Genomic DNA, 27,822 nt, shown 5'->3' with positions numbered 1-27,822 from the left:
TTTGATGCCGTGTTCACCCGGATCAGTTCCGAACCGGTCGCCAATCAATCCTGAAACACGAAACCGTTCCCGGGTGTTACCTCCACAGCCAGCATCATTATTATGCTGCTTCAACATGGATGCTCCCGATCGGTAGAAATGAAATCAATCATGGTTTGTTTCAGCAGTTTGATAGTCCTTGTTTTTTTTTTTTTTTTCAATAAACATAAGAGTAGTTGAACCATAGCTCAAAACAATTTAATTAACAAATAGGAAGTCCTTCTGGGTGTAATTGGTTACTGTTTTGTAGAATATTACTGGTCGGGTTACAACTTACCCTCACTATAGGTGTTCCTTGTCCTAGCCCATTCGAGCCATCCGAATCTGCACGGAGTGACAGTAAATATTGATATTGCCATATAAAGCTGCCGGCAAGTTTTCACTTCGAGCGTTCTGCTCAATATTGCGCCATAGCGCTATTTGCAAACCAAGCTGCTGCAACTCGGAGTTTTTTTTTCTCGCCTTCAATACCACCAGCAACTCCAAGAGCTACTCTTCGGATCCGTGCCTGCGGATTGCAGAAACGTCCGGCTGGGTTGTGACAACAAAGTACAATTTAATCTACCATTTTCTATCGTGTAGTACAAGTATCATTCGGAAACATTAACAGCTTGGTATTCCCGGACTGAATTGGCGTCGTTTTAATTGCACGCGAAAGGACACACTTTTCAAGTGTTTACTAGCAAATTGGAGTGTCAGTGGCATGTGTCGCTAATTGTTTGGAAAGTTTTGTGACTCCTTCTACAAATAATTTATTGGTTTTGTACTGAAGCTGAAAACAATCTGTCAATTTTACTGTCAAAAGTGAACTGAACTTTTTCGGACGGCGATTACTTCTGGCATTGTCCAACCAAACAAGCATTTATCATAAAAATAAAACATTGTTGTAAATTTTGGTGTCCCAAATGAACCGTTCTCTTGGGAGACGACAAATTAAACCCCTTTTTTGAGAACAAACAATATGAATTTGCAGTGCTCTGCTGCTGGAACTTGAAAACTCTTTTTGCGCCTCACGTCCTGCATATCAAGCAAACTTCCAACTATGGTGAGCAATGTGACAAAAGTTTATTTATACGTGTCCTGTTATTCTGCCCGTGCTAAACTTGTTTTTGCGAAAAGAAAAGCACATGATGAAATCTGGAGCAGCAATCAACCCAATTCATTTTACCTTTAATTTAAACCGGATATTACACCTTTTACCAAAATGGAGAAGAAAAAAAAGCAGAGGATGGGTTCCGTTTCTTTTGTGAATGAAACGATAAACCCGGTGTCGGTTTGTGTACACACAACTTTTTTGCCGGCCAAAGTGGCGGCCAACAACGACGTGTGATACCATGGCAGCAGTAACCCGATTATTCTTTCAGCCGGAAATGAAACCATCACTGGAAGGCTCGGATGAAAACCACTTTTCCGCGTACAGCGAGCTTAATTAGAAAATGCAGATATTTCAATGCATATTTTTGCGATTCGTTTTTTTGCACCACGGTGTCGCACACCTCGCTGTTATTGGGCTCGTTGTGTGAACAATCACACATGTGATGTTGATGCATTTTTGCTGTCCGTGTTTTTGTCCAAACCGCGTCCGCGAGGAAAGAGATTAACTTTTTCCTTCCCGTGTGAATTGAAATGGGACATATCGACTGCTTGGTGCGCTTCAACTTGGCATGTCAAAAATAGGATTTGTTCCCTGTTGTTACTGTGTTGTTTGCTTGATGGGTGCAGAGTGTATAACATCACCAATCGAGATTATTCTCCTACAGAACAGAAGCGACGTTGAGTTCCGATGTCGAAACCACCTTCGCTACGGTTAGTGTTTTGCAAATATAGAATCAGCGCGAACAAAACAGAACGTAGCTCGTGCTTTCCAGTTGGTTGTTGGTTTTTCGGTTCACCGCAGCAAAGTAGAAGTTCGGCTTAGCTCAGATAAACATGAAAAATTCGTGGAAAACCTCGCTAAAGAAACCAGCTCCAGCATTTCGATCTGCGGCAGGATTTATTTGTTCCACTGGTGTCAATCTGTTTTTCAGTATCAGTTTGTGTTTTTCGTGGAGTTTTGTTCCAACATGCTTTGTTGTTATATGTCTGTTTTTTTTTCAACTCACTCCATCATACTCTATTGTACTCCATCATGATTTTTCATACCAGTCAAAACTGTATTTATCTCGTAATTAGGGTGAGTTCCTTCCGTAGAAAAGTTCTATCGAGATTCTCCGATCGGACTGAAACTTTCAGGGTTTGTTTATCTATATAATAGAGCAATGTCTTGCATAGTCTCACAGTTTTTGAAAAGGGTAAGTGGGGAAAAAAGTCCGCCAAAAATGGTGTCAAAAAACTGCTAAAAATGTAAGATTGCTATAACTTTGAGTAAACTAAATCGATTTTCCTGGAAATTGGCATGTTTGTTCTACTTCTTAGAAGGTACAAAATGACGGTTTTTGGAAGTTGCTGTCGAGATTACATGACGGGAAATTCCCTTTGTTTGTGTTAAGTGGTAATTTTCACAGGTACCGTAAAACGGGGTGAATAGAAACAGAGGGGCGAATAGAAACAAAACTTCACAGCTTGAAAATTGTTATTACAAGTCTAAGATAACATTGAAAAATCATGTTAAAAATTTTCGCGGATAGTTAAGTAGTAAACAAGTTCTCTAAACCCATTTATGGGCTAGAAACACTACTTTCAGATTGGTTAAAAATCACAGGAAGGTTGTGTGCAAAGTCACGACCGCAAGGTTGAAGTAGAATACTTTTACAAGAGAGATAACCCGGCTGCTTGCGTGTCAGTCATTTTTCCTAGTAAAAAAATGTTGACCGCTCATTGGCAGTATTGAAAATTCTGTGCAAACGAAGTTGAAGTACTACTCAATTTCAGTTTGCACATATAAATACGACCTCACTGAACAGGAGAAGTACAAACTCTTTGCGGCGCAAACAAGTTTCAACAGTCAGAGTATATGTACATGTGAATTCAAATTAAGATAATTAACTTTTGGTTAAAGCTCAGAACAAGAAAATATTAAATTTTCAATTCATTTGTTTGGTTGTCCTAAAAATGGTTCGATTTCTCCTACCTCTAGTAGAAGGCCCTTCTCCAGCGTCCCAACCAGAGGTTGGACACGTGTTACCTCTGGCTACTTTTAAATTGACCTCCGTACTGGTACTTGGTTTCTTCGATGCACCTCTCCCATGCTGGTCCTTCGCGCGTTTCCGAGCATCACGCTTGTATTTGGCGTTCATATATTTAGACATAGCACTGAATACACTTCCGATGGATTTCTCAATAAATGCAATAAATGCACTCGTAGTCTCTCACCCGAGAATAATAAAACACTTCCAAGAAATGTTGCACTACTGCCCATAATTCCAAAATTGGCTAATATGCCGTAGGCATCAAATCGAGAAAAACGCCTTTGAAAGTTTTTTATCGGTACAACATATTTTGACTGCTCATGACAACTTTTTTATTGAGTATCTCACCCTTCATATATGCGGGACCCTTGCCGTTGAGTTGAAACAGAGAAATCTGTAGAAAAATTCCATCCGCCACGTATTTTTAACATAGTAGCCGTTTTTTCAATTATAAACGATAGGTCAGTTGACAAAACTGTGTGCAATTCGGCTAATATCCATACGATGTGAATTATATCGTACTCGTTGGTGATGCAAATGGTTTTAAATTCAATAAAACAACACGGAAGCACGAGTGAGGATGAAAAGGACGACGAGACAATTGTTACGTGCGGCAATATAATAATATAACGAAAATATTATTATTCATGGTAATCTCACAATCCACTTTCCTATTTTTTCTCATCAAATCCAAAATGAAATCTGAATCTTATTTTTATTAATAATACTCCTACAGCTACACGTTTTGATCATTGGGTTTCGCAGTACAACAAATAAATTCTTGTAGCATCAAATATTCTTCGTGAAAAAGTCAAATTTGATGTAATGGCCTTACGATCGCTCACCTGTCGCCAGTAACCACCAAGCTACAACACACTTTCGAATGTTAGAAGAAACACAGTTCAGTAATAATACACTGGTTCGTGAACATGCCACAGGTTCAAATTGGATATTGGATTTTAGCCAAATCCTCAATTATTCTGGATATTAGTCAAAATTGTTTCACGTTTGCTGCCTTCCCAAATGCATTTTTTGACAATCGGCTTCCGTAGGGACCTTGTTTAGGGTGTGTACCATCACGAGAAACTGTTTTCTAGATTTTGGTAAAAATGGCATATTAGCCAATTTTTGAATTATGGGCAGGACTAGTAAAAAGACAATTTCCACGTGTTGTAACGTGCTGGAGCAGGAAATCTATGTCTGTGATAGGGAACCTTCACGTTCACGAGGCATGACTGGAGAAACGCGTCTAATAATGCGGTAAAATGTCTTTTTGTGCAAATTATTGTACTCAGACAAAAACCTGTTTTGAATTGGATGAATTTTTAGGGAATAAACGTTAACCGTTTGTTATTCAAAGTTGGTCATGCTGATCGCAGCCTTTGCGCTGCCCCTACAGTGGGGAGTTTACTAAATAAGTAAAAATTAGACAACTACAACAGAATTTGATTGCATCCCGCACAGAATGTCTGCTTGTGTTGATGCCAGAAAATTATTAACCTTCAATTATTTTTTTATTTGCCTTGAAAAAAGCATGTTGCGGTTCAAAATCGGTTGCTAATTACAACCTTTGAGCTGCCCTAACATTGGGGGAATTAAGATACACGGACAACATGCACTGTGGAAGCTATTTCACATTCAGTAAATTAGACGGGTGCGACAAATTTGAATTGCTAGGATGCAACACAGAATGCTTGCTTGCGTTGACAAAAACTATTAACTTTCAATGACTTGTTTATTTGCCTTAAAAAAGGCATTTTGATTTCCGAAATTGGACTTCCTGATGGCAATCTTCATGCTGCCCCAACACGGGGGGAATAATGGCTGTCTGGCGACACACGCTGAGAGAAACCGCGCTGCTCCTGAGTCGTGGTGACCAACCACAGGGCTAGTGCTGCTGCTAAGGAAGGACGACTGCTGTTGTCGCTGTCTAGAACTATTATGAGCGGCTCCGGCTGAAACAGGCTCTTATATAGGCCAAATAGCATGTTTTTAATTGCAAGGTATATGATCCTGTCGACCGTGCTTGGGAAGCAAGCATATAACGACCAATCAGAGGTCGAATTTTTCGTTTTGACAAGGCTTGACTATTTTCAATAGTACAATAGTGTGAAAAATAAAATTACAATTATCTTATTTTGGGGAGAATTTTAGAAGATTTTCCAATCTATTGCTGCAAGAACGAAGGAAATCCATCGAATACTAACCGATTTATTAGCATTTGAAATTGGACATATTTTTCACTTTTTTCGGTTTTAGATTTTCATTTCACATCCCTATGTAGCCGAACTTCCTGAGAGAAGTATTCTACTTCACAAAAATACAAAATGCTGGCTCATGTTCAGAGCGTTTACGAGTACCAAAAAACTTTAACTATGGAATCCATTTTGTTCCACTTTGAGCTTGTTCATTGCTTGTTTTCATAGCGAATTTGAGAATTGCCGTAAGGTACTTATCAAGCTTTCACTTATGTTTCATGGAAAACTCCCGGTTCGCAAATTTAAGGGGTAAATAGAAACAAAGCTAGAGCGAATACTTTCACACAAAAAACAGCACTTTTTATAAATGCAATCATATTTTTTTGTGAAACATGTTTTGTACATTATCAGTTTCCATCTTGGTCAGGATCTACAAACAAAAAAGTACAAACGTACAAAAACCGGATTCACTTCGTTTGACTTGACGCAAGCTGCAAGAATATTACATTGAAAAAACTGTCCCTTAGTCAAGCGGCCACGAAATATGAAATCAACTTCCTCAGTTACTGTCAGAGCCCTAACCAGCAGACAACCAAGCTATTAGCCAAAAACTTGACAAAAGGCTGGTTCATTTGCTGCATGAATTGACAAAGACATCCACATCCCAAAAGAAACGGGCCAAGATTCCGGTTTACCATTTCAAAATGTTACTGGACGCCGTGTCCAGACAAAGTACAAGAACTCTGTTAGGAGATATCCGTACATTACGATGACGTAAAATCAAAGCAAAGCCTTGGTGCTACATTCCATATCGGAACTCGACCTTCTGTTTATTATACACAGACTTCGCAGCCAACTGTTAAGTGTACAGGACAATTGCGGAGCTAGCGCTATGATCCTACTGACACTAACAGTCTCTCCCGAGCCGAGACTCGAACCTACGATAACTGGCTTGCTATACCAGCATGGTACCTCGAGAACAGCTTGGGGAATTACGATGACGTACATGAAGTGATAAACCGAACATTTTTACACCCTTGATAGAGAAAAGCTAGACCCGTAGTTTAATGCTTTTATATTCGTTCTAGATATTACTAGATATTACTAGATATTTTTGTACACTGCAAGATATAACGGAAACTGTTCCTATTCACCCCGTTTTACTGTACGCAGCTGTATTCCCATGTTAGGGGCGGCGTACAACAGCGATGAATTATGGAATGCTGTATCCCGCCAGCTACACCTAAGATGGCAGCCCCATCAGCAGGATGTAGGTATCGCGACCCTGGTAGACCAGTAGCATACCGAAACCATTCTTCAACCACGAACAACGAGATTAGAAATACGGAACGGATCAATCGGCAAAGACCTAGGCTACGAACACGGAAAAAGTTTAAGTTAAACGATTGGAAATTGGGTACTTGGAACGTCCAATCTCTCAATGAACCGGCGCGGGATGGCTTGCTTGCTCGAGAACTACAGCGATAGGGAGTCGAAATCGTAGCGATTCAGGAGGTCCGGTGGCCAAATTCCGGAAAAGGGGAATTCCGTACAGTAGACTCTATTGCACACACTTCTTTCAAGTACCACATCTACTACAGTGGCGGCAAAACAGCGGAACATCCGAAGGAGGCCCATAGATGACCGTATATGCGTGTTGAGGATTAAGGGCAAATTCTTCAATCCAATGAAGTCACAGATGAGTTCTTTAACAAGCTTGAGCGAATCTATGACGAGTGCCCAAAACACGACGTAAAAGTTGTCATAGGAGACGGAAATGCACAGGTTGGGGGGGGCGAGGAATTCTTCCTTCCCGTCATTGGAAGGTCATTGGATTGGACCTGAGGCTAATAAACTTTGCCGTGGCCAGAGGAATAGCCATATGTAGCTCCTATTTTCCACGTTTGAATATTCGGAAACACACCTGGAGGCATCCAAATGGAGAAGCCTGCTCCCAGATCGATCACGTACTGATTGACGGTCGGCACTTTTCGGATGTTACTGATGTCAGGTCTTTTCGGGGACCAAACATTGACTCTGCCCATTATCTCGTCGTTTGTAAGATCCGCGCACGGTTGTCGAACGTGCTGAAATCTCGCACAGAGAGGACGACGCGTTACAACATTCAGCGGTTGAAAGCTGTGGGTGTGGCAGCAAAATACGCCAGAGAGCTGGATCGACGGATCGCAGAACAGCAGGAGGAAGGAGGGGAAGACATAAATGGCCTGTGGAGCAGTATCCACGGCGCCATCGAAACGACTGCGAGGGAGGTGGTAGGTACTAGAGATGGTTGGATTTGATGTTTTTCAAACCCGTACCCGACCCGAACCCGAATTTTTTTTTTCGGTCGAAACCCGAGCCCGACCCGAACCCGAAACATTTTTTTTCGTTCAAACCCGAACCCGACCCGAACCCGAAAATTTTATTTCTTTGAAACCCGAACCCGACCCGAACCCGAAATTGTGAAACCCGAACCCGACCCGGACCCGAAATTTCATAGATTTTACAGTCCGGTATCGGGTTTTCATACCCAAACCCGACCTGAACCCGACATTTTCAAACCCGAACCCGACCCGAACCCGAAAATATTTTTTTCACAAAACCCGGACCCGACCCGTACCCGACACTTTCAAAAATTTTCAAACCCGAACCCGACCCGACCCCGTCGGGAACGGGTCGGGCTCGGGTTTCAGGTTTGAAAACCCGAAACCCGACCATCTCTAGTAGGTACGACGCATGGAAGACAGAGAGCCAGAGAGCGACAGATGAGAAGAACCGTGCCAGGATGCTCACTGCGGCTACGCGTCAGAACAGAGAGAAGTACATCGGGGCAAGAGCTGCTGAAAATAGAACACACTGTCGGAAGAAGCGCGAGTATAAGAAGCAGAGGACAGCTATGCTCAAAACGACGTGCGGAGATTCTATAGAACTGTCAACAGAGTCAGAAGCAGGAATTTCCCCGTGCCGGTCATGTGTAATGAAAAGGACGGCAACCTGCTTACTGATAAACCGACGGTTGCAGCCAGGTGGAAGGAGCATTTTCAGGCGCTATTAAACGGTAAGGAGCCGGATGAGCAGAGCAGGATCTGGATGACGATTATGAGTGACGAACAAGCTGTGGAGCCACCAACACAGGAGGAGGTGAAAAAGGCGATTAGTGAGCTGTAAAACGGCAAAGTCGCTGGGAAGGACTTCTAAAAGCGGGGAGGCGAGCGGCTGTACTATGCAATCCACCAGATAATACTAAGGATCTGGGTGGATGAACAAATGCCGAACGACTGGTTGGAAGGCCTCATATGCCCTATCTATAAGAAGGGCCATCGATTGGATTGTGGCAACTATCGAGGGATAACGTTGCTCAACTCCGCATATAAAGTGCTCTCCCGTATCCTGTTCTTCAGATTGAGACCGTTAACGGAATCCTTTGTTGGCGAATACCAAGCTAGTTTTCGACTGGGGCGTTCCACGACAAATCAAATCTTCACCCTGCGACAGATTTTCGATAAGTTTGTGGATTTCAAGGCGGCATACGACTCAGTGAAAAGAAACGAGCTGTGGCAGATCATGCTGGAACACGATTTCCCTACGAAACTAATTAAGCTGAGTTCTATGACGCTGGAGGAATCGAAATCATCAGCCGCGTTCGTAACGTTGGATGGACTAGAGCAAGGGGATGCGCTCTCTAACTTACTTCAACATCGCCCTTGAAGGTGCAGTACGAAGAGTAAACGTGGAAAGAAACGCTACGATCATCACGAAATCTCACATGCTTCTTGGTTTTGCGGACGACATTGATATCATCGGTATCAAACGTAGAGCCGTGGAGGAGAGGGAAGCAGCGAGATTGGGACTTGCATAAACTCTGCCAAAACGAAGTACATGCTAGCTGGCAGAGAGCGTGGGAGTCCCCGTGGTTTTGGTGCTGGGGTGAAGATAGAGGAGGAACGATTTGAAGTGGTTGACGAATTCGTTTAACTTGGTACGCTTGCGACATGTGACAACGATATGAGCCGTGAAACGACGAGTTGCAGCTGCGAACAGGGCCTTCTACGGACTACGTAACCAGCTAAGGTATCGTAGTTTGCAAACTCGCATAAAACTAGCGCTGTGTAGGACGCTGATAATCCCGGTGGCCCTTTACGGACATGAAGCATGGACGCTGAAGGTAGCTGATCGACGAGTGCTCGGAATTTTTGAGCGTAAAGTTCTGCGATCGTTACTTGGCAGAAAACTGGAAGATGGAGTGTGGCGTAGACGCAAAAATCACGAGTTGTACCAGGTTTGCAAACATACTGATACAGTGAATGTAATACAGCGGGGCAGGCTTCAGTGGGCTGGAAATGTAGCGAGAATGCCTGACGAGAGAGCCGCCAAAACTATCTTCAGTAGAGAACCAGGAAGGGCCGCCGACTCCGTGGTAGGCCTCGCACGCGGTGGATGTTCGCGTCGGAAGAAAATGCACGATCTGCTCGTGTACGAGGAGACTAGAGAACGGAAGACAGAAGAAGCTGGACATCTATAATTCGTTCGACCCTAGACCGGTTAGCCAACAATGGAAGTAAGGTAATTTTAACAGCTTTTTTTTCTTACCAGCAGATCTAGACTCAACATCCAAACAATAAGTTTTGTAGTACTCAAAAATGCACCGTTATAAAGATCATAACAACATCGACTATCAACCCGTTGAACCCGTTGTGCGAAAAGCGTGAATCCCTTTTGTGTCGGCGTTCTTCATTTAGGCTGTCATTTTTAGGTTATGTTAAATGTATTAATGCAATAGTTTGCACAATTTGAGGTTTTTGGAAAAGGGGTTAATGGGGTAAACAGGGTTTCCAAAATCTTGTGTTCAAAATCTGCTGAAACCAACTTTCAGGATGATCGATTCAGTTTACTCAAGGTTATAGCAATTTTACGTTTTTAGCAGTTCTTGGATATCAATTTTGGATCTTTAATTTGTAATACTTATAACTCGGTTAGTTTTCAACGGATTTTTTTTTGTTTTCACAGCAATTGATAGGAAAACTCGGTATGCGTCGACCAAAAAGCGGAAAATTGTGTTCTATTGTGCTTTTGTCGAGCCTTATTCTGAACCTAGATTTTAAACCACCAGAGGCCTTAGATACCATTTTGAATAGCAAAATAAAGACTTCCGGTGTCTAGAAAATAGCCCAAGATAGCTGAGTACCACCCAATATACGTATTTACGATACCAGAGGCCGGAAATCAATGTCAAATGCCATTTTGAAATCTAAATCGGTTTCCTTTCGGTTTCCGGAAAACAACCTAATATGACCAAATATCACAAAGTATGGTTATTTCCTAAGCCATAACAATGCACAGAGTTTGGAAATCGACTCCAGACTTTCCGGAAATTATTGGAAACTACCCAATTTACGCAATTGGGATGATGCACAGAGGTTGAAAATCGATCCCAGACGTCCCAGAATTGAGTTAATCTGATGGGTCCACTATAGGTTAATTAACCCTAAACCGTAAAAATTTTCTCCAAGAGAAAACGAAGTTGTGGGTTCGAGTCCCACCTGCTGAACTATATTTTTCGTAGTTTCTACAATCATATTTTCAGTTAGTTTAATTTTCTATCTTCATTACTACATTTACTCCCTAAATTAAAATCAAGAGAAAACATTAAAAAAACAGAATCTTATTTAATTTCAATTTCAGCAAAGTAGTAAACAGGTGTTCTTTTGATATTGGTTGCGGGTCATGTTTTATGCGTCATTTAGGGTAAATTAACCTATAGTGGACCCCTCTCTTATGATGGACCACTCGTCAGATTGTCTCAATTTCTCTAAGCATGAATCGGAATTTGAAATGAAACTGCCTTAGAAGGACCACCGGTCAGAATAACTCAACTAATGCGCAAACTTGACGGATTTCCAGAAAACTTCTATCAGAAAACATCTTATCCAGCTAATCTGCTTTAAAATTACGAGAAACATTCGTAAATTCCAATTCATAACAAGAGAATAAACAGTTTTTTCAGAGTGGTCCACTGAAGGAAGTGTTCCATACAAGGTAGTTTCTCGTGATTTTGATGCAGATTAGCTTGATTAAATGTTTTCCGGTCGCAGTTTCCTGGAACTCACTCGAATTTTTGCATAGATTGAATTGATCTGACCAGTGGTCCACTAAAGGACGTAGTCCATCCAAAGTAGTTTTGCCCTAATTCTAGTCAACATGTCTTGAATGTCAGATCTTTATAAACAATTATTTGTGTAGGGTAGAACTACGTTAGATTGACTACTGTACACTGTTTTCAAAGCCGCAAAAACGTGATCGAAATTATGTTGACCCAAAAACATTGATTTTAGAGCCGTAACGTCTTCAGCAAAGTTGTTCCATTAATTAGTCATGTTATAGAAGTTGGAATTCAATGATTAATCCACTCAATAGCGAGAAACGAGTTTTACCTTTCTCATTTTAGAATATAAAAATCCACTTTGTTCAGCAAAGTTGGGGCAAATTTTAAAAGAAACAACTTTGTTGAAGACATTATACTTATATCTATCTATTGAAATGAACTTTTGTGTAGTTTTCATTAGATTACCACTACATTTTTTCTATTCAACTTTTTATAGCGATTTTCTACAATTTTTGAATCTTCTACGATATTGTTTGCTACGATGAAACAAACAGTTTCTTCGAAGAAAGTTTATTTTTATCTCACATAGTCCCCAAATATCTTCGTGATTCTGAAAACTAATTACCGCACTGATGATTTTTGAAATTTTCTTCCTGTAACGTCTTGTTACTCCCACGTTGAACACCATTTTAGCGCTAATGATTTCTTTTAGATTGTGACTTTTAACAATCTAGCACAATCAAAAACTTTTTTCGAAGCCATTTATATCTTTGTTCACAGCACCAAAATTTCCAATTATTTTAAAGCTGTTAATCCAAATTATACATTTCACTATTCTAGCCAACTAAATGCTCTGGTAAAGATTACCCCGATAAAATAAACATTAAATACAACATCCTGCTGAGCAAAGCGGCTCAGTTATTTGTCAACTTTCTCATGAGAAGCACTTATTCTTTTCTCGTTTCTGGGCTGAACTCACTAACAATTTGTACGACATATATCACATAACAATTTCTTCGCAAAGCAATATATGTACGCCGTAGTCCTCAGGGTGTTTGGTTTCCCAAAAAACCGAGCAGCCCCGGACGCGGTACTGCATCGACTATTTGCCTGTCTGCCCCCGCAGCTGGAGCAAATTCGAAACCGAACTGTGCACATCCGGAAAACTCATTGACGTGCGATGATGTTTTTCACCAGAACAGCCACTGGCAGACGAACAACACGACACGACACAACACAGAGACAATATTTGCGCAAACAAAATTTTCCTCTCAAACCATTGGGCATTGGGTTGTTGTCGAAGGTGAATCATAAGGGGGGACACATATCACCTGTCAAAAGGGTAACTGTATTATCGGGTGGGTACGTTCTGGTATCAAACATGAATCGGTTGACCGGTATCCAATTCGGGTGGCATGCATTGTGGGAAAATATGTGGGCTAATTTCCCAACCACGTATGAACATGTTTCGTGCTCTTTATACCGATACCGGTAGTGAAGGTTGGTGGCTGTTTGATGTTTGTTCCCTGATGGATCGTAAGGATGATGACGACGATGATGATAATGATGATGATTCGGTACTGTTCAAAATGCTTGCGAGAGAAAGGTACTTCGGCACCGCTCTGTTGTCATTGTCTATAAAACTGGTCTGTTTGAGGTACGAGATAACAGGGTTGCCTGAGGTAATTGAATTATAAACCATGATTGTGAGTGTGGGTGTCGAGGGTTTTGAAAATTGGCCATAACCTGCTGGGTACAGTTTTAATCTTCACAGAATCGCAACAGTAGCGCTCACCTCGTACGAACCGGACGTGTCCAGGATGTCCAACGTGAGGTTGACTCCACCGACCGAGAAGTGCCCGTGGTGCATTTCCTCGACGGTGCGCTTGTACTTGGGCGAGAATGCATTGTACAGAAATTGCGTTATGAGTGAACTTTTGCCGACCTTGGCCGCTCCCATCACGACGATTCTGTGCCGAACGTTGGAGTTTATTGAGTTTTCGTCGTTTTTCAGCGGTCTGAAAACAAAGAAAGCAACAGTTAAAATGGGTTCGAGTGGGCTTACAAGGGTTTGCGCTCTCCAGGGTGAGGGATTGAAGGGATTATGGCGACAATTGTCACCAGCGTAGCGCCTAGGGGCAGATAAAGCACCGGAACGTGTTGAATTTCCGGTCCTGATGATTAATTGATGTACGTGCGAAATGCGCGAGCGCTGTTCAGTGTCCAAAATAAAAAAAATTAAAACAAATTTAGTACAGCGAATGAAGAGCATTTGAAGGGAAGCAAGCAAACAAACAATAATTGAACACTTTACAACTGCGGGCGATGATAAAATCGGAGCGTGCAAAAAGCAACCGAAATAAAATGCGAAGCGTGTAATGTTAAACAGTACGACAAACGTTACCGTACATTTACGAGTGCATTTTAAGGTTCATTTATTCGTTTATTCCCTTTATGTGAAGACTTTTTGAGACGTGAAATTTGAGATAAACCAGCATTTTAAAGCTGCATCATTATCTCACAGCATTGTGAGTTTTGATTGCTATATATGTATAAACACAGAAGCATTTGACAAAATGTGAATTTGACTTAACCCGCAAGACAGAGATCATAGAGTAATATATCAAGCCATTGCTCAGCTCCCGGGATCGCACATTTTACGTATCGCACATTCTTTTTCTTATCGAGTTAAACAATAATGTAGTCGCAATGTTCCATAACCTATGGTCTAAGTTTATGCTTATTATTATTTTAGTAAATTTTGATGATTATTGTGTATATTTTACAATGCAGATTCTCATTTTACCTTCAATTTTGTATTGGTATTCCACAATTTCTTACTTATTTTACTTTACTTTGTTGGCTAACAGACCGTTAACCGGCCGAACGAATTAGAGATGTCCAGCTTCTTCTGTCTTGAGCAGCCGCTCTCCAGTCTCCTCGTACACCAGCAGATCGTGCATCTTCTTCCACCGCGTGCGAGGCCTGCCACGGAGTCGACGACCTCTTCCTGGTTCTCTACTAAAGATAGTTTTGGCGGCTCTCTTGTCTGGCATCCTGGCTACATGTACAGCCCACTGGAGCCTGCCCCGCTGTATTACCATCACTATATCAGCATGTTTGTATACTTGATACAACTCGTGATCCATGCGTCTGCACCACACTCCATCTTTCAATTTACCGTCAAATATCGACCGCATAACTTTACGCTCAAACACTTCGAGCACTCGTCGATCAGCGTCCATGCTTCATGGCCGTAAAGGGCCACCAGTGTTATCAGCGTCCTATTCAGCGCTAGTTTTGTGCGAGTTAGCGACCTACGGGACGTTTGCTCTTCGTACTGCACCTTCAAGGGCGATCCAGCGTCATACGACTCAGCTTAATTAGTTTCGTCGGAAAACCATGTTCAGCATTATCTGCTACTGCTCATTTCTTTTCACTGAGTCCAACCAGCTTGGTATTCACCAACAAAGGATTCCGTCAATGGTCTCAATCTGAAGAACAGGATACGGGAGAGTACTTTATATGCGGCACTCCGATATTTTATACATTTGAATGGCGATGTTGGTACTCAAGTATCGATACTTTCCACAGTATCGCCCAACGCTACTAGGATCAATTAAAATAGACGGCATTTTTTTTTGGGCATCACTAACCAAACATCATGGAACTCGCTGCATGTTCCTCTAAAACTAAGATATCACTTTCCCCGGAACATCCGCAAATTACTTCGGTGAAATGATCCGGTCAATTTGACTGACTACGACTTCGATGCTAAATAGATATTCGTCGGAGAAGTGTTTCCTTTTCCAACAAAATAGTGAACTTTTTAGTGAACTGACGCATCACTCTAGCTCTGGAAGATCCGTGAAAGGCTTCTATGATGATCCTTCGCATCGATTTCTCAAAAACTTTGGCTTCTTTGGCATGTCTCCTGAAGGAACCAACACGCTTTACTTGCCGGGTTCTTCTGCTTTGGACCATGCTGTAGAGACCTTTCGATGCAATAAACTGTGACCCAACGACATCCTTTTTTCTGACCGAAGAGTAATCTCGTAATACCTTTTTTGGGATACATTTTTACAAATTTGCAATAAAATAATAATGATACCCGATGCACTTGAATGTTAACATTTGTGCATTTTTTCCTGCCGCACCTTGTAGCAGGTGTGACAAAAAAAAACACTCTCTGGTTTAGTTGAAAAAAGTAAAACCAAATAATTAATAGTCAATATGACCCCCATTGGCCTCGATAACCAACTGACAACACTTTGACATACTCTTCCCGAGGTTCCGGAGGTTCAGCTTAACCCAACAATATAATTTTGCTTTTTGTAGCGTCAGTTTTGTTAACCTTGTTGTCCAGAATTGCTCACAAATCCTCAGTAGAATTCAAGTTCGGATTTTGGGGTGGCCACACCATTGGTTTGATCCGGGCCGATCGGGAGAATACTGCTGTTTTCTTCGCTATCTGCTTCGGGTCATTATGTTTTAGCTGTCCTCTAGCTTCATTTTCTGTATGAATTCTTCCAGGTTCCCACATAAAATGTCAATGTAACCATCGGCAGTCATAATACCGTTGAACAGCGTTAATTTTCAGCCCCACACCATGATACTTCCACCACCGTGCTTCATAGTCGGTTGTAGATGCCGGTCCTGGAGAGCATCGTTGCTCTTCTGCCACACTCGGAGTCGCCCTTTCTTGTTAAATACCAAAAAACGCGGTTCCAGAGCTCCAGCGGCTTGTTGACATAGTACCTCGCAAACTGCAGTCGTTTTTTGGCGTTACTGATCCATCGATCGCTTTTTGGTGGAGTAGCTCTTCAGGTTTTCTACTAAGAATCATCGAATATGCGATTGGAAAGGTCTAGATACAACCTTTCTTTAATCGCCTGAATGGTCGTCTGTGGGTTTCCCTTTACTACTCAGATGATTAGCGTGTCCGTTCTTGCATCAGTTTCGGTTCCCGGTCGATTAGCCACGCTTCCGAATGTCTGATGCTTCGAAATGACCACCTGGACTACCGACCTAGCAATGTTTCATTAAGACTTCTTACGCTGGAATTTACGCACAATCATATATCGGACATGTGTAGAGATTTACTTTCCACCCATTTTTTGGAAGCTTCCTAAGCGTCAAAAACACTTCACTACGTACGAAAAGTTAACTAAAAAGCTACAAAAATTATGTTTGTCCGGATGTAAACAACCAGCTGTCAAAACCGAGGGGTGCATGGATGAAGAAACAAGGTGAAAAAAATTTACGCAAGCGAAGTTTTTCCTTGTCATAAGCGCAGTATGCAGTTCAAAAAGAAATTCATTTACCTATCTCAATCCCATGTAAAATTCAGGCACTGAATCAGGCAATGAAATTTCTTCTAGTAGCTAGTACGCAGCTAAAAAGAAATCGTAAACCGAAAAGGAAAACAAAGTTCACTTGCTGTTAACACTGCTGTGAAGCAAAATGTCACTTGTTCTTGCACGGAATAATGAGCACTGACATTATTCGGGTACTGAAAAAGTTGGTTGGTCGTCTCACACCCAGCGATGCCAGATTGGAAGACATTTAGCCTACATTTCAAAATATTTTTCACGTGATAGTTACCGGAAAAGTTACGTGAATATTTTCCACTATCGTTTTCTAGTAGATTCTACGTGATTGTCATTTGAGTTCATCATGACCAGGTGAGATGAGTTATCCTTTGAAATTTATTCAGTAGATGCATGCATTTCATGTGAGTTTCACGTAGAATTCATCTACTGGTGAAGTGAAAGGCATTTGGATATCTGATAGTACGAAATGTAAAATTTTCATTTAGTTCTCTAATTTTTATGAGTTTTAGAAATTATCCAAATATGTTGCGTAATAAATCACTCATGTATGCAAATTCGTCAATTCGTAAATGAATTAAACAGTATAAACACTGATAAATATTACGACATTCTCTGGGATTGTTGCTGTTTTTGTTCATGTAACTCTTCCAACTTTGAACTGAAGCTGTGTGAAACCTGTAAGCTCAAGTCTCTAGTTTATTAGGATTCTTCGAAAATTCACTTATTTGCAAGCCATTCAGAAATTCTGTTTTTTGTTATGTTTGTCACATAAATCATGTAAAATGACAGAAAATGAACAAGTATAGGAACTTTCACGTAACAATAACGTGAAAATTATTTTGAGTGCACGATGAAGACATCCATTCTTGTGATGACAAAGTGAAGATATAGGATAAAACATGTAAAGGCATTGAAAAATATGTGATAATCATCCGCATTTTTGCATTAGTGGCGATCTTTTTTTTTTGCTCGACAGTTTTCGATTTGCCGGAAAGTTTTTCTCAGCCTTCGGGCTTCGGGTAGGAGGACATTTTTTCGCGGATCATGAAGACTTTTGAAAAAATTACCTGGTATTCCTGCTCTCACACCAGATTGCGTTTGGTAAACAAGTGTGTTCAAGTGTTCTAGAAAAAAAGCAAAAATCATGCGCTCACTAACGTCAGATATCGTTACTGTGAAACATTCTCAGCTGTCAAAATTCCGTTTGGTAAAAAGAGAAAAATTTCGTAAACCTCTTTTCTTTTTAACTGCGTACCATGCTATATATACACTACAAGTACCCATTTAGGAACAAAAGTCATTTATTGTTTTTCTAAAAAAGAAATTAACAAAATTGAAATGAGTATTCATCGAGAATTCATTGAGGGGTTTTCAAGTATGGGAAGCTGAACCTGACGGAATCGTTTTCAATTGACAAATAATCAGATTATAGTGACGCTGTGCTTTCGATTTACAAAAACATTTGGTTCTTTTTCGAGCACCAAGTGAGTCAAATGAAAACTACTCGAATGCTCTTGCTTTGATTTTTACAGCTGAAAAAGGAAATAAATTATTTTCAAGGGAAAGCGCAGATTAATAGCGTCACTATCACCTGACGATTGTTAATTGAAAATGACAATGAACGCTGAAGGAGACAGGGAGTTTCCATACAGTACTCACTCATATAGATGGGAAAAGTAGTTAGGAAAATCGTGACGCCATCAAACGGAGTACGTCAATACTAACTTTACAACCCGAATTGGCTTCGATGCGCCAGTGACCAACAGCAAAAAATCTCTGAACTTTGCGTGACGTATTTATTGGTTGCCATTGCATCTTTCAAACTATTACCTAATGACTTGATGCGGTGCTAATTTCAAATGACACGTTGAGGGAAAGGAAAGTGTCATAATGCGCGTCAGTGTCTCCGTCAATTGAGACAGTCATCAGTTTCATTTGAAATGACCCGGTGCACACCAGGCGAGCAAGAAACCCGTAATCAAATCGGTTTGACAGCGAAAATGTTTATCGTGATTCGATGACAGTAGCCGAAAGGAATCAAATGAAAATGAAACTGCGCAAATCTGAATGACTGCGCGAAATTTTCAGTTTCATTGTTATGTTTTGAAAATGTAGAGCCCTGATGGGGAGTGTCACAAATACTCTAATTTCACTCTAGCTCATGAGCGTGTACAGAGGGGTTAATTTGATCTCTGTAAACTCTAAATCGCCTGTCACGTTAACCGTACAACTTCAAATAATGAAGTTTTTAGTATGAAGCGTATTTTTCCAACGTTACTGTGTCATTTGAGAATTTTTTGTATCTCGTTGATGTAGTGAGGATGGCGAGGGGCAACGATGTCAACCTTTAATCATAGAATTTGAGATGGAAACACTATTAGTACCTGATGTATTTCCTGATGTATTTAGCGTGGCAAGGTTATTTGTAAACTCTCAAACACTTAACTTGATCACCGCACCAATTTGAATTATGGTGTAACTTAAAGCTTACAGTTAAAATAGCTTGAGAGAGTCAATACAATATTACATATTACCAAACAATACTTCATTATATTTACATTACATTACATTTGAACTAGTCAGATCTTAAAAAAAAAAACGATTTCGCTGACGAAGAAGCGTTCGAGAGAAATTAAAGTCGAATAGAGCAGATACTCCGCTTCGCAGACCAACCATAGCGCCAAAACTGTATAAAGGGCCATCCACATACCACGTGGAAAGGGGGGGAGGGGCAGGGGTATGTGTAATGTTCACGGTCCATATAAAAAAAAAGAATTGATATGAGCAGTTGTCCACGGGGGTAAGGGGTGGTCAAAATCGTTTAAAATCTGTCCACGTGGTATGTGGATGACCCCTAATGTACAGCAAATATCTTAAATACCAATATAGTTCACTTACGTGAAATTATGAAGACAAATTGAAAATGACAGAAGCGTTAGTCACCTTTTCGACCGCTAGGTGCGACACTTCTGATATTGTTCTACACTACATGCGAAAAAGAGTAACTTTTGACAATAATATTACCCTAATGGGTACACTGAAAAAAATGCACATTTTATTGTGAAGTGGACTCGGCCGAATATTTTATAATAATAAAGTTCGCCTATGTATGAGGCAATCCATGGGTGGTGTTCCACGGTTTGTACGTTTGTCGACCTCCGAAAATATTTTGAGTTGTAAAATGGCGACTTCCGGTGACAGGAAAACTGCCGAAAATGACCAAATACCACCTAATATGGGTGTTTTATTTTTAACCAGAATGACGCTCAGAGGCCAGAAATTGTCTCCAAATGGCAGTTTGAAATCCAAGATGGCGTCTTCCGGTTTCTGAAAAACAGCGGCGAATGACCAAATATGAGTATTTCCGCGATTGTTATGATGCACTGAAGCCACAAATCGACCTCAGACATCATTTTGAATTGTAAGATGGCGACTTCCAGTGATTGGAAAAGAGACGAAAATGACCAAATATCACCTAGCATGGATGTTTCTTTAATTTAAAGAATGACGCTCAGAGGCCAGAAATTGTCTCTGAATACCATTTTGAAATCCAAGATGGCGACTTCCGGTTTCTGAGAAACAGCGAGATATGACCAAATACCACCCAATATGGGTATTTCCGAAATCGTGATGATGCACTGAAACCACAATTCGAGCTCAGACAACATTTTGAGTTGTAAAATGGCGACTTTCGGTGACTGGAAAACTGCCGAAATGACCCAAAAACAACCAAATATGGGTGTTGCTTTAACCAGAATGATGCTCAGAGGCCAGAAATTGTCTCCAAATGCCGTTTTGAAATCCAATATGGCGACTTTCGGTTCCTAAACAACAGTGGCAAAAGACCAAATAACACTCATTATGGGTATTTCCGGGATTGTTATGATGCACTGAAGCTACAAATCGACCTCAGACAACATTATCAATTGTAAGATGACGACTTCCGGTGAATGGGAAACTGCCGAAAATGACCAAATACCACCCAACATGGGTATTTCTTCAACCGGCCGATTTCCATCCAATATGAGATGCTTCGATACCAGAATAATACACAGGAGCTAGAATCGACCACAGACACCATTTTGAATCCTAAGATGGTGACTTCCGGTTTCTGTAAAACAGCCGAAAATGACTAAATAACACCTATTATTGGGGTTTCTTAAACCAGAATGACGCTCAGGGGCCAGCAATTGTCTCCAAATGCCATTTTAAAATCCAGGGTGGAGACTTCCGGTTTCTGGAAAATAGCCTAAAGGGACCAAATACCACCCATTATGAGAGTTTCTTTAACCAGAATAATGCATGGAGCTAAAAATTGACCTCAGACACCATTTTGAATTGTAAGATGGCAACTTCTGGGAAACAGCCGAATACTACTGCATATGAATATTTCCGTAATCGAAATAATGTATAGAAGCCAAGCATTGACCCTGGACACCATCTTGAAGTCGAAGATGACCACTTCTAGTTTCTGGAAAACAACGAAAATAACTGAATACCACCCAATATGAGTGTTTTCGGAATAGAGGTGATGTACTAAAGGCAAAAATCGAGGATGTTGTCATTCCGATAAAACCATAATTTCAAACGATATAAACAAATCGCAAGAAATCAATGAATTTGGAATGTTGAAAATTATTAAATTAAACACAATTATAGGCGGGACGAGGTTTGCCGGGTCAGCTAGTAAATACATAAATATGCTGGTTAAAGCAAAGCTGCAAGTGATGAATACGAAGATTAGAACTCGAGAGCAAAAATTCGGAGGGATAAAAAAACAAAAAATACTTTCAAAACGAATAAAACTAAACATTAAATAATAGTTTTTGCATAACAGTTGTTATCACTAATTATGTTTGTTTTGTTGAATATCTTTTTTATATAATATTATAAAGCTTTTAAACCAATTACAACATTATATGTATCCATACTGAAATTGTTAAATTGATAGAACATTCAAGTGTTATCTAAGCTAAAAGTTGCACAACAACCATATACGACTATTGACAACCATTGTGCGGTTTCTCCTTTTATCTTTTCCACTAGGTAATTGAAACATTCATTTAATTGTACACTTCGTGGCCTGATTATTGAGCTTGAGCTTGACGGCCGCACATTTCGTAGTTGCTTCCCGTGATGGATTATTTGAATATTTCTTCTTCGTGCCTCGATAAGCTACATCTATTATATTATCAATATTTAACTCCCGGAATGGCGTTAGTTTTACATACAAACAATATACGCACGAAATCTACAACATATTTTATTCTGTGAAAGTATGAAATTGAGTCAACTAAATCTAAAACTGAATAAACTCAGTTTCGTGTGTGAGAATGTCACACGCTCACAGAAATTTAACAACAAGCACAGTGGTACAGTAAGGCAATGTAGACGGACATGAGTTTTTCGATGCGATTTTGTGGTTTTAGAGTAATTTTTTTTCTAAGAACTTGTTTCTTATATTTAGTCTATTTTTTTTGTGCAAATGAAAATTAGGGTGGTCCTGAAATCGACTAAAGAAAAAAACTAACTTTTTTATTTGCAGAAATAAAATAAATGTATACATTCATCAGCACAGTTGTAGATCAACTAATTTTAAGCAACTTTCGGTATTTCTTCACAATATTTATACAATATTTGTTCTTTCAAATGATACCAAAAAATATTATTTATGTTTGCCCTAAACGGAGACATCAATATTTTAAAAGGGCCTATTTTTAAAATAGAAATAGTGAAAACTCTTAATCTGTACAATATATCGACAATGTTTTTTTGTCAAAATTGGCGTATTTTTGATTCAAGTTACCGAAGAAAACTTAGTTTTTAAATTTGAATTGAAAAAATAGAGCGAAAAGACTGTTTTTGGAAACCAAATTTAATGACTACAAAAAAGTATTTTACAAAGTTACTTAGAATTAGTTGATCTACAAGTTTGCCAAAGAATGTTTACAATTATTTATGCAAATAAAAACAAGTTAGTTTGTTTTTATTTTGTTGATTTCAGGACCACCCAGATTTTCATTTGCACATAAATAGAGGGCTATGTGTAAAAAAACAACTTTTTACAAAAGCTATACCGCAAACCAAAATCGCAACGAAAAGCTCATGTCCGCCTAAATTGCCTCACTGTACCACTGTGCAATGAGTTTAGTTACCTTTTTCACCACAAGAGGGGGTGTTCCCTGTCTGTCTTCACGGAAATATATGGGAAATTCGAGAGTGAACTATATTGTTATTTTAAGATATTTGTGTACAGTCTATTTTTTCCGCAAAAATTATATAATCGAGCAATTGAATGGAATAACGTCCATACGGTTCTGATGACATCAATTGGCAAAAATATCTAGCTGACATTGAAGGAAGTGACAGTCTTCAATTGGGTGAACTTGAAGATAGAGTTTGAGGTCATCCGCGTAAGACAACCGTGGTCCTTTAATAACTAGGTTCACGTCATTAAAATAGAGCAGTAAGATAAGCCGTCCTAAGTGACTTCCCTGTAGTTTTCCAGACGTTACGTCAAAATAAGAGGATTGGAAATCTCTAATGGCAACGGTTAGACGGCGACCGGTAAGTTACGATTGAAATCATAGTAAGAGATTCCCGTTGATTCCAAGATTGTCAAGTTTTGCAACGGCTATGCGTTGGTTCAGTTTATCGAAGGCAGCTGTCGAGTCAGTGTAAATGACATCCGTCTGAGCACGTTTCACAATACTGTCAAGGAGCGGAGATACTAGGTTATCAATCTGCGTTTTAAGAAACGTCGACGGAATCCCGTCAGGAGCCGGGTTTAATGATGCTTTGAGTTTGCAGCAGGCTCTAGAAATCATCGTCGCGTCTGAATAAAAGGTGTTCAAAGTTTTATCGGACCGTGGGGTATTACTGGCGGCACGTTCAACATGATGATCGTTCAGTGCCTCGTCACGCTGGCAAATTTCTCGGCGAAAAGCTGACAGATGTCCTGCGGGGTGGTTGGAGGAGGGTATCCTACTTTCATGTCGTTGTTGATTGACGAACCCCCAAAACTGCTTGAAACGAGATTTGAGCTTCCCCTGTAAATCTTGTTGATATAGGAGAAAGCATGGTTTCGCAACACTTTTGTATGTGTGGTTGATTCTCACATAATGACGTTTTAGGGATAGTGTACGGTGCTTAATAAATTTTTTCAAGGCAGCGCTCTCCTCGGATTTCAACTGCCGAAGTTCTCTCGTTTGCCACGGCTGTCGGAGCACAGGATGGTGGCACTTCTTTGGAACGGATCGTGTAGTCAATGTTATAGAAATCATTGACTTTCTTCTATGTCAGCGACGAAGTCAGGGAGGAAGAAGGAGTTATATTAAACTCCATTATTTGTAAACTATTGAAAAGTTTATCATGAAAACTTGTGTTTCAGAGTACAGGACGCTCGAAAAGCTATTAACCTTAATTTATTCCAGTTTGAGCTCAATCTAAAATCCTGTGAATATCGATGCCCCTTAGGGTGCCAGCCAAAATGGTCATCTCGAATTTCAAAAGAAAAAAACCCTATACAAAATGTTCACCTGCTCGAAAAAACACCCTGTGCAAAATTTCAGCTCAATCGGACTTAAATTGGGGTGGCGCAAAGCGATTGAAGTTTGTTTTTTTTGAAAACCGAAAAATCACCCAAGGGGGGGGGGGGGGGGTGGTTGGTGAAATTTCGGTTTTCGAAAATTCTTTTTTGATGCCAAATGACTTAAAAACGCATGAAACGTCGAGAATTGGTGTCATCCGAAAAAATTTTTTTTGCAAAAATTTACTCTCTGGGACTTAGTCGTTTTGCCTTTCTCCTAGAAAGGTATAGCAATCACTGGAAAAACCAAAGGTATAAAAGGGGTCCCAATGGCCGAATGTCATATACCATTCGACCCCTTTCGACGAACTGAGCATTTTCTGTATGTATGTATGTATGTATGTATGTATGTATGTATGTATGTGTGTATGTGTGTGTGTGTGTGTATGTGCAACTTTTTTTTCTCACTCACTTTTCTCAGAGATGGCTGGACCGATTTTCATGAAATTAATTGCAAATGAGAGGTCTAGTTGCCCCATAGGTTGCTATTGAATTTCATTGTAATCGGATTTTTAGTTTAGAGGTTATGTATCAAAATGTAAAAATCACGAAACATCAATATCTCAGAAACCACACAACCGATTTCAATGAAACTGGTTTCAAATGATCGGGCTGTCTCCAGAACCCTTAACTTTCAAATTTCGTTATGGTTGAACATATGGTTCAAAACTTATGTAAAGAAAAGTTATCCTAAGGTTGTTTAAACTCACTCATTTTTCTCAGAGATAGCTGAACCGATTTTCACAAAATTAGTGTCAAATGAAAGGTCTAGTTGCCCCATAGGTTGCTATTGAATTTTATTGCAATCGGATAGTAACTTTGTCCGTTGTTCATAAAAATGTGAAATCACATAATGAAAGTAAACATATTGACTTTCTCCTAACGATCACTGGAAACTTTTTTTCTCACTCACTTTTCTCAGCGATGGCTGAACCGATTTCAATGAAATTAATTGCAAATGAAAGGTCTAGTTGCCCTATAAGATCCTATTGAATTTTATTGTAATCAGATTTCTAGTTTAGAGGTTATGTATCAAAATGTAAAAATCACGAAACATCAATATCTCAGAAACTGCACAACCGATTTGAACAAAATTGGTTTCAAATGAACGGGCTACCTGAAAACCCTTAACTTTTGAATTTTGTGGTTCAGAAGTTATGGAAAGAAACGTGTTCTGGATACTATTTAATCTCACTCATGTTTCTCAGAGATGGCTGGACAGATTTGCATAAAATCAGTGTCATATGGAAGTTCTTGTTGCCCCATAAGACCCTAATGATTTTTTTTTGCAAACGGATTATTACTTTGCCTGTTATGTTTAAAAATGTGAAATCTAGCTATTGAAAGAAACATATTCCGAAGACTACCTGGACTCACTCACTTTTCTCAGAGATGGTTGACCCGATTCCCACAGAATTAGTATCAAATGAAAGGTCTAGCTGCCTCATAACACCCTATTGCATTTTGCTGTAATCGGGTGGTAACTTCGTCTGTAATGTATCGAAATGTGAAAATCACGAAACTTCATTATCTTAGAAACTACACAACCGATTTGAACAATATTGATATCAGATGAACGGGCTAGTTAAGGGTTAACTGGTGAATTATGATTGAACACGTGGTTTCAAAGTTTGGCTGCTTTATACGTTCCCTTTTCATTTGATTATAATCGAAATTAAGCAACCGTTATGTATTAAATTGTTAATCAAACAACGAAAGTCTATTATCTCAAAGATTACATGACTTATTGGAACATAGCTTGTGTCATACGAACGAGTCATCTCTCAAACTTACAAATGATAATCTTCATAACAATTTGATATGTGGTTCAGAAGTTATGAAAAGTAAAGAAATTAAGAGACTATTCAAAACTATACCTGCTTTGTTCAATATATGTGACCTCAACATAATTTAAATATGTTATCGTTCAATTTAAACGTTTCTGATATTGCTGATGATTGAATTTAATTCAAATTTCAAATTTTATACTTTAGTTACAACATCAATATTTTAGTACCCAAAGAGTGAATATTCCTTTATTGGATTGCAGCGTTCATGTAAATCTATTTTTACAAATAATAATTTTAAATGAGAAAGGCTGGGTCTGACCGCTAGCTGGATTAATTTAGGTTTTTCAATTGTGGAAGGCGGAGTCCAAAATGTTTAGAATTTATCTTTTGAAATTGATCACTAGTCTCTCGAAATAGCTTGTATAATGATATACACTATAACTAGCATCGAATACATTATGTTTCATTAGGGTGGTTCATTTATTCGGCATAGGGTGGTTCATAATATTGTGAAAAATGAGTATAAAATAAAAAAAAACTTCGGTTCGTTTGATTGGTGTAACGTCTTCGACAAAGTTGTAGATAATAATTCTGTCTTTCTAAAAAAAATACACTAAAAAAATTATTCATTCAAAAGTTAAAAAAGAGTTAAGAAAAAAGATTAAAAATTTATTATTCAGAAGGGCTCATGTTTTTAAAAACTTGATTTTTTTAATAATCGGTACGAAATATTACCAAAACAATGAAACCAGCCCGATCATATAGAAATCAAGAAAAATGAGTTATCATTTTTTGAAAAAAAATTATTTTCAACTATTTATTTTTTAAAGGCATATTTTTTTTGGAAGGAAAAAATATTATCTACAACTTTGCCGAAGACACTATGCCGTTTCGACTGTAGACATATTTCTTTTTAATTTCCAATAGAGCACTCTATGAGGAATCAAGAATATTTATGTATGGTCGAACTGACAAAACGACGCAAACCCAGAAACAACGAGTCAATTGTTTTGCGCATCTGATTGGAATCCCTATACTCTCATTATCACTGAATAACATCGATACAGTCTTTTGTCCGATTATATAAGTCAGAGCATTGTGTGTTCAATCAAGTGTTGGCAAAGGACATTATTGTGGTAAATAAAACGAATAATTTGTCTGATACAACCAGTGCTGATAAAAGTCATTTTCCCTAGCAAAATTCTTCGAAAATTACAGCCAATCATTTTCAATTTTCACTTCCAATGATCGCAGCACTCTTTCAGATACACTAGATTTTCGTCCTTGTAACGTGCTGTTATACTCAGGTGAAATAGATTGCGCGCATCGTTCACGGTTACGAAATAAAATTCGACAACAAATCCAACCAAATGATTAAATGATTAAATCCAATCTTCACTTCAAAGCGAAAAAGAAAAACAAACAGTCCACTCAACCAAAATAAACCTCACCGAAACACTTTTTCACTGATACTGACCGACGCCTTGACAATCTTCGTTAACTGATAAGCTGATTTTGTTGTCTTGCTTTCATCGCATGAAATATAATGAGGTGTTTTGACAGTTCACTTCCATGCAAAAAGCGGGAAAGGAGAACTCTGAAAGGATTGTAAAAAAATAACGTTTATGGATGCTTTTTTTCAC

At 39.4% G+C, this 27,822-nt stretch overlaps 1 protein-coding gene across 6 annotated transcripts in view; it reads right to left on the bottom strand.

The window, feature by feature from the left end:
* The window catches only part of LOC129720799 (GTP-binding protein Di-Ras2), a 239,372-nt gene that overhangs the window by 17,596 nt on the left and 193,954 nt on the right, over positions 1-27,822 (bottom strand). For all 6 annotated transcript variants that reach the window (XM_055672551.1, XM_055672547.1, XM_055672552.1 and 3 more), the window contains one exon: positions 13,264-13,486. In XM_055672551.1, the coding sequence (XP_055528526.1) occupies positions 13,264-13,486 (223 nt within the window). The remainder of the gene's footprint in view (positions 1-13,263; positions 13,487-27,822) is intronic.

Source organism: Wyeomyia smithii, chromosome 2 (genome assembly GCF_029784165.1).
Source record: "Wyeomyia smithii strain HCP4-BCI-WySm-NY-G18 chromosome 2, ASM2978416v1, whole genome shotgun sequence".
NCBI classification, from domain to species: Eukaryota; Metazoa; Arthropoda; class Insecta; order Diptera; family Culicidae; genus Wyeomyia; species Wyeomyia smithii.
The sequence above is the reverse complement of the archived record's forward strand: the minus strand, read 5'-3'. Positions and strand labels throughout refer to the sequence as shown.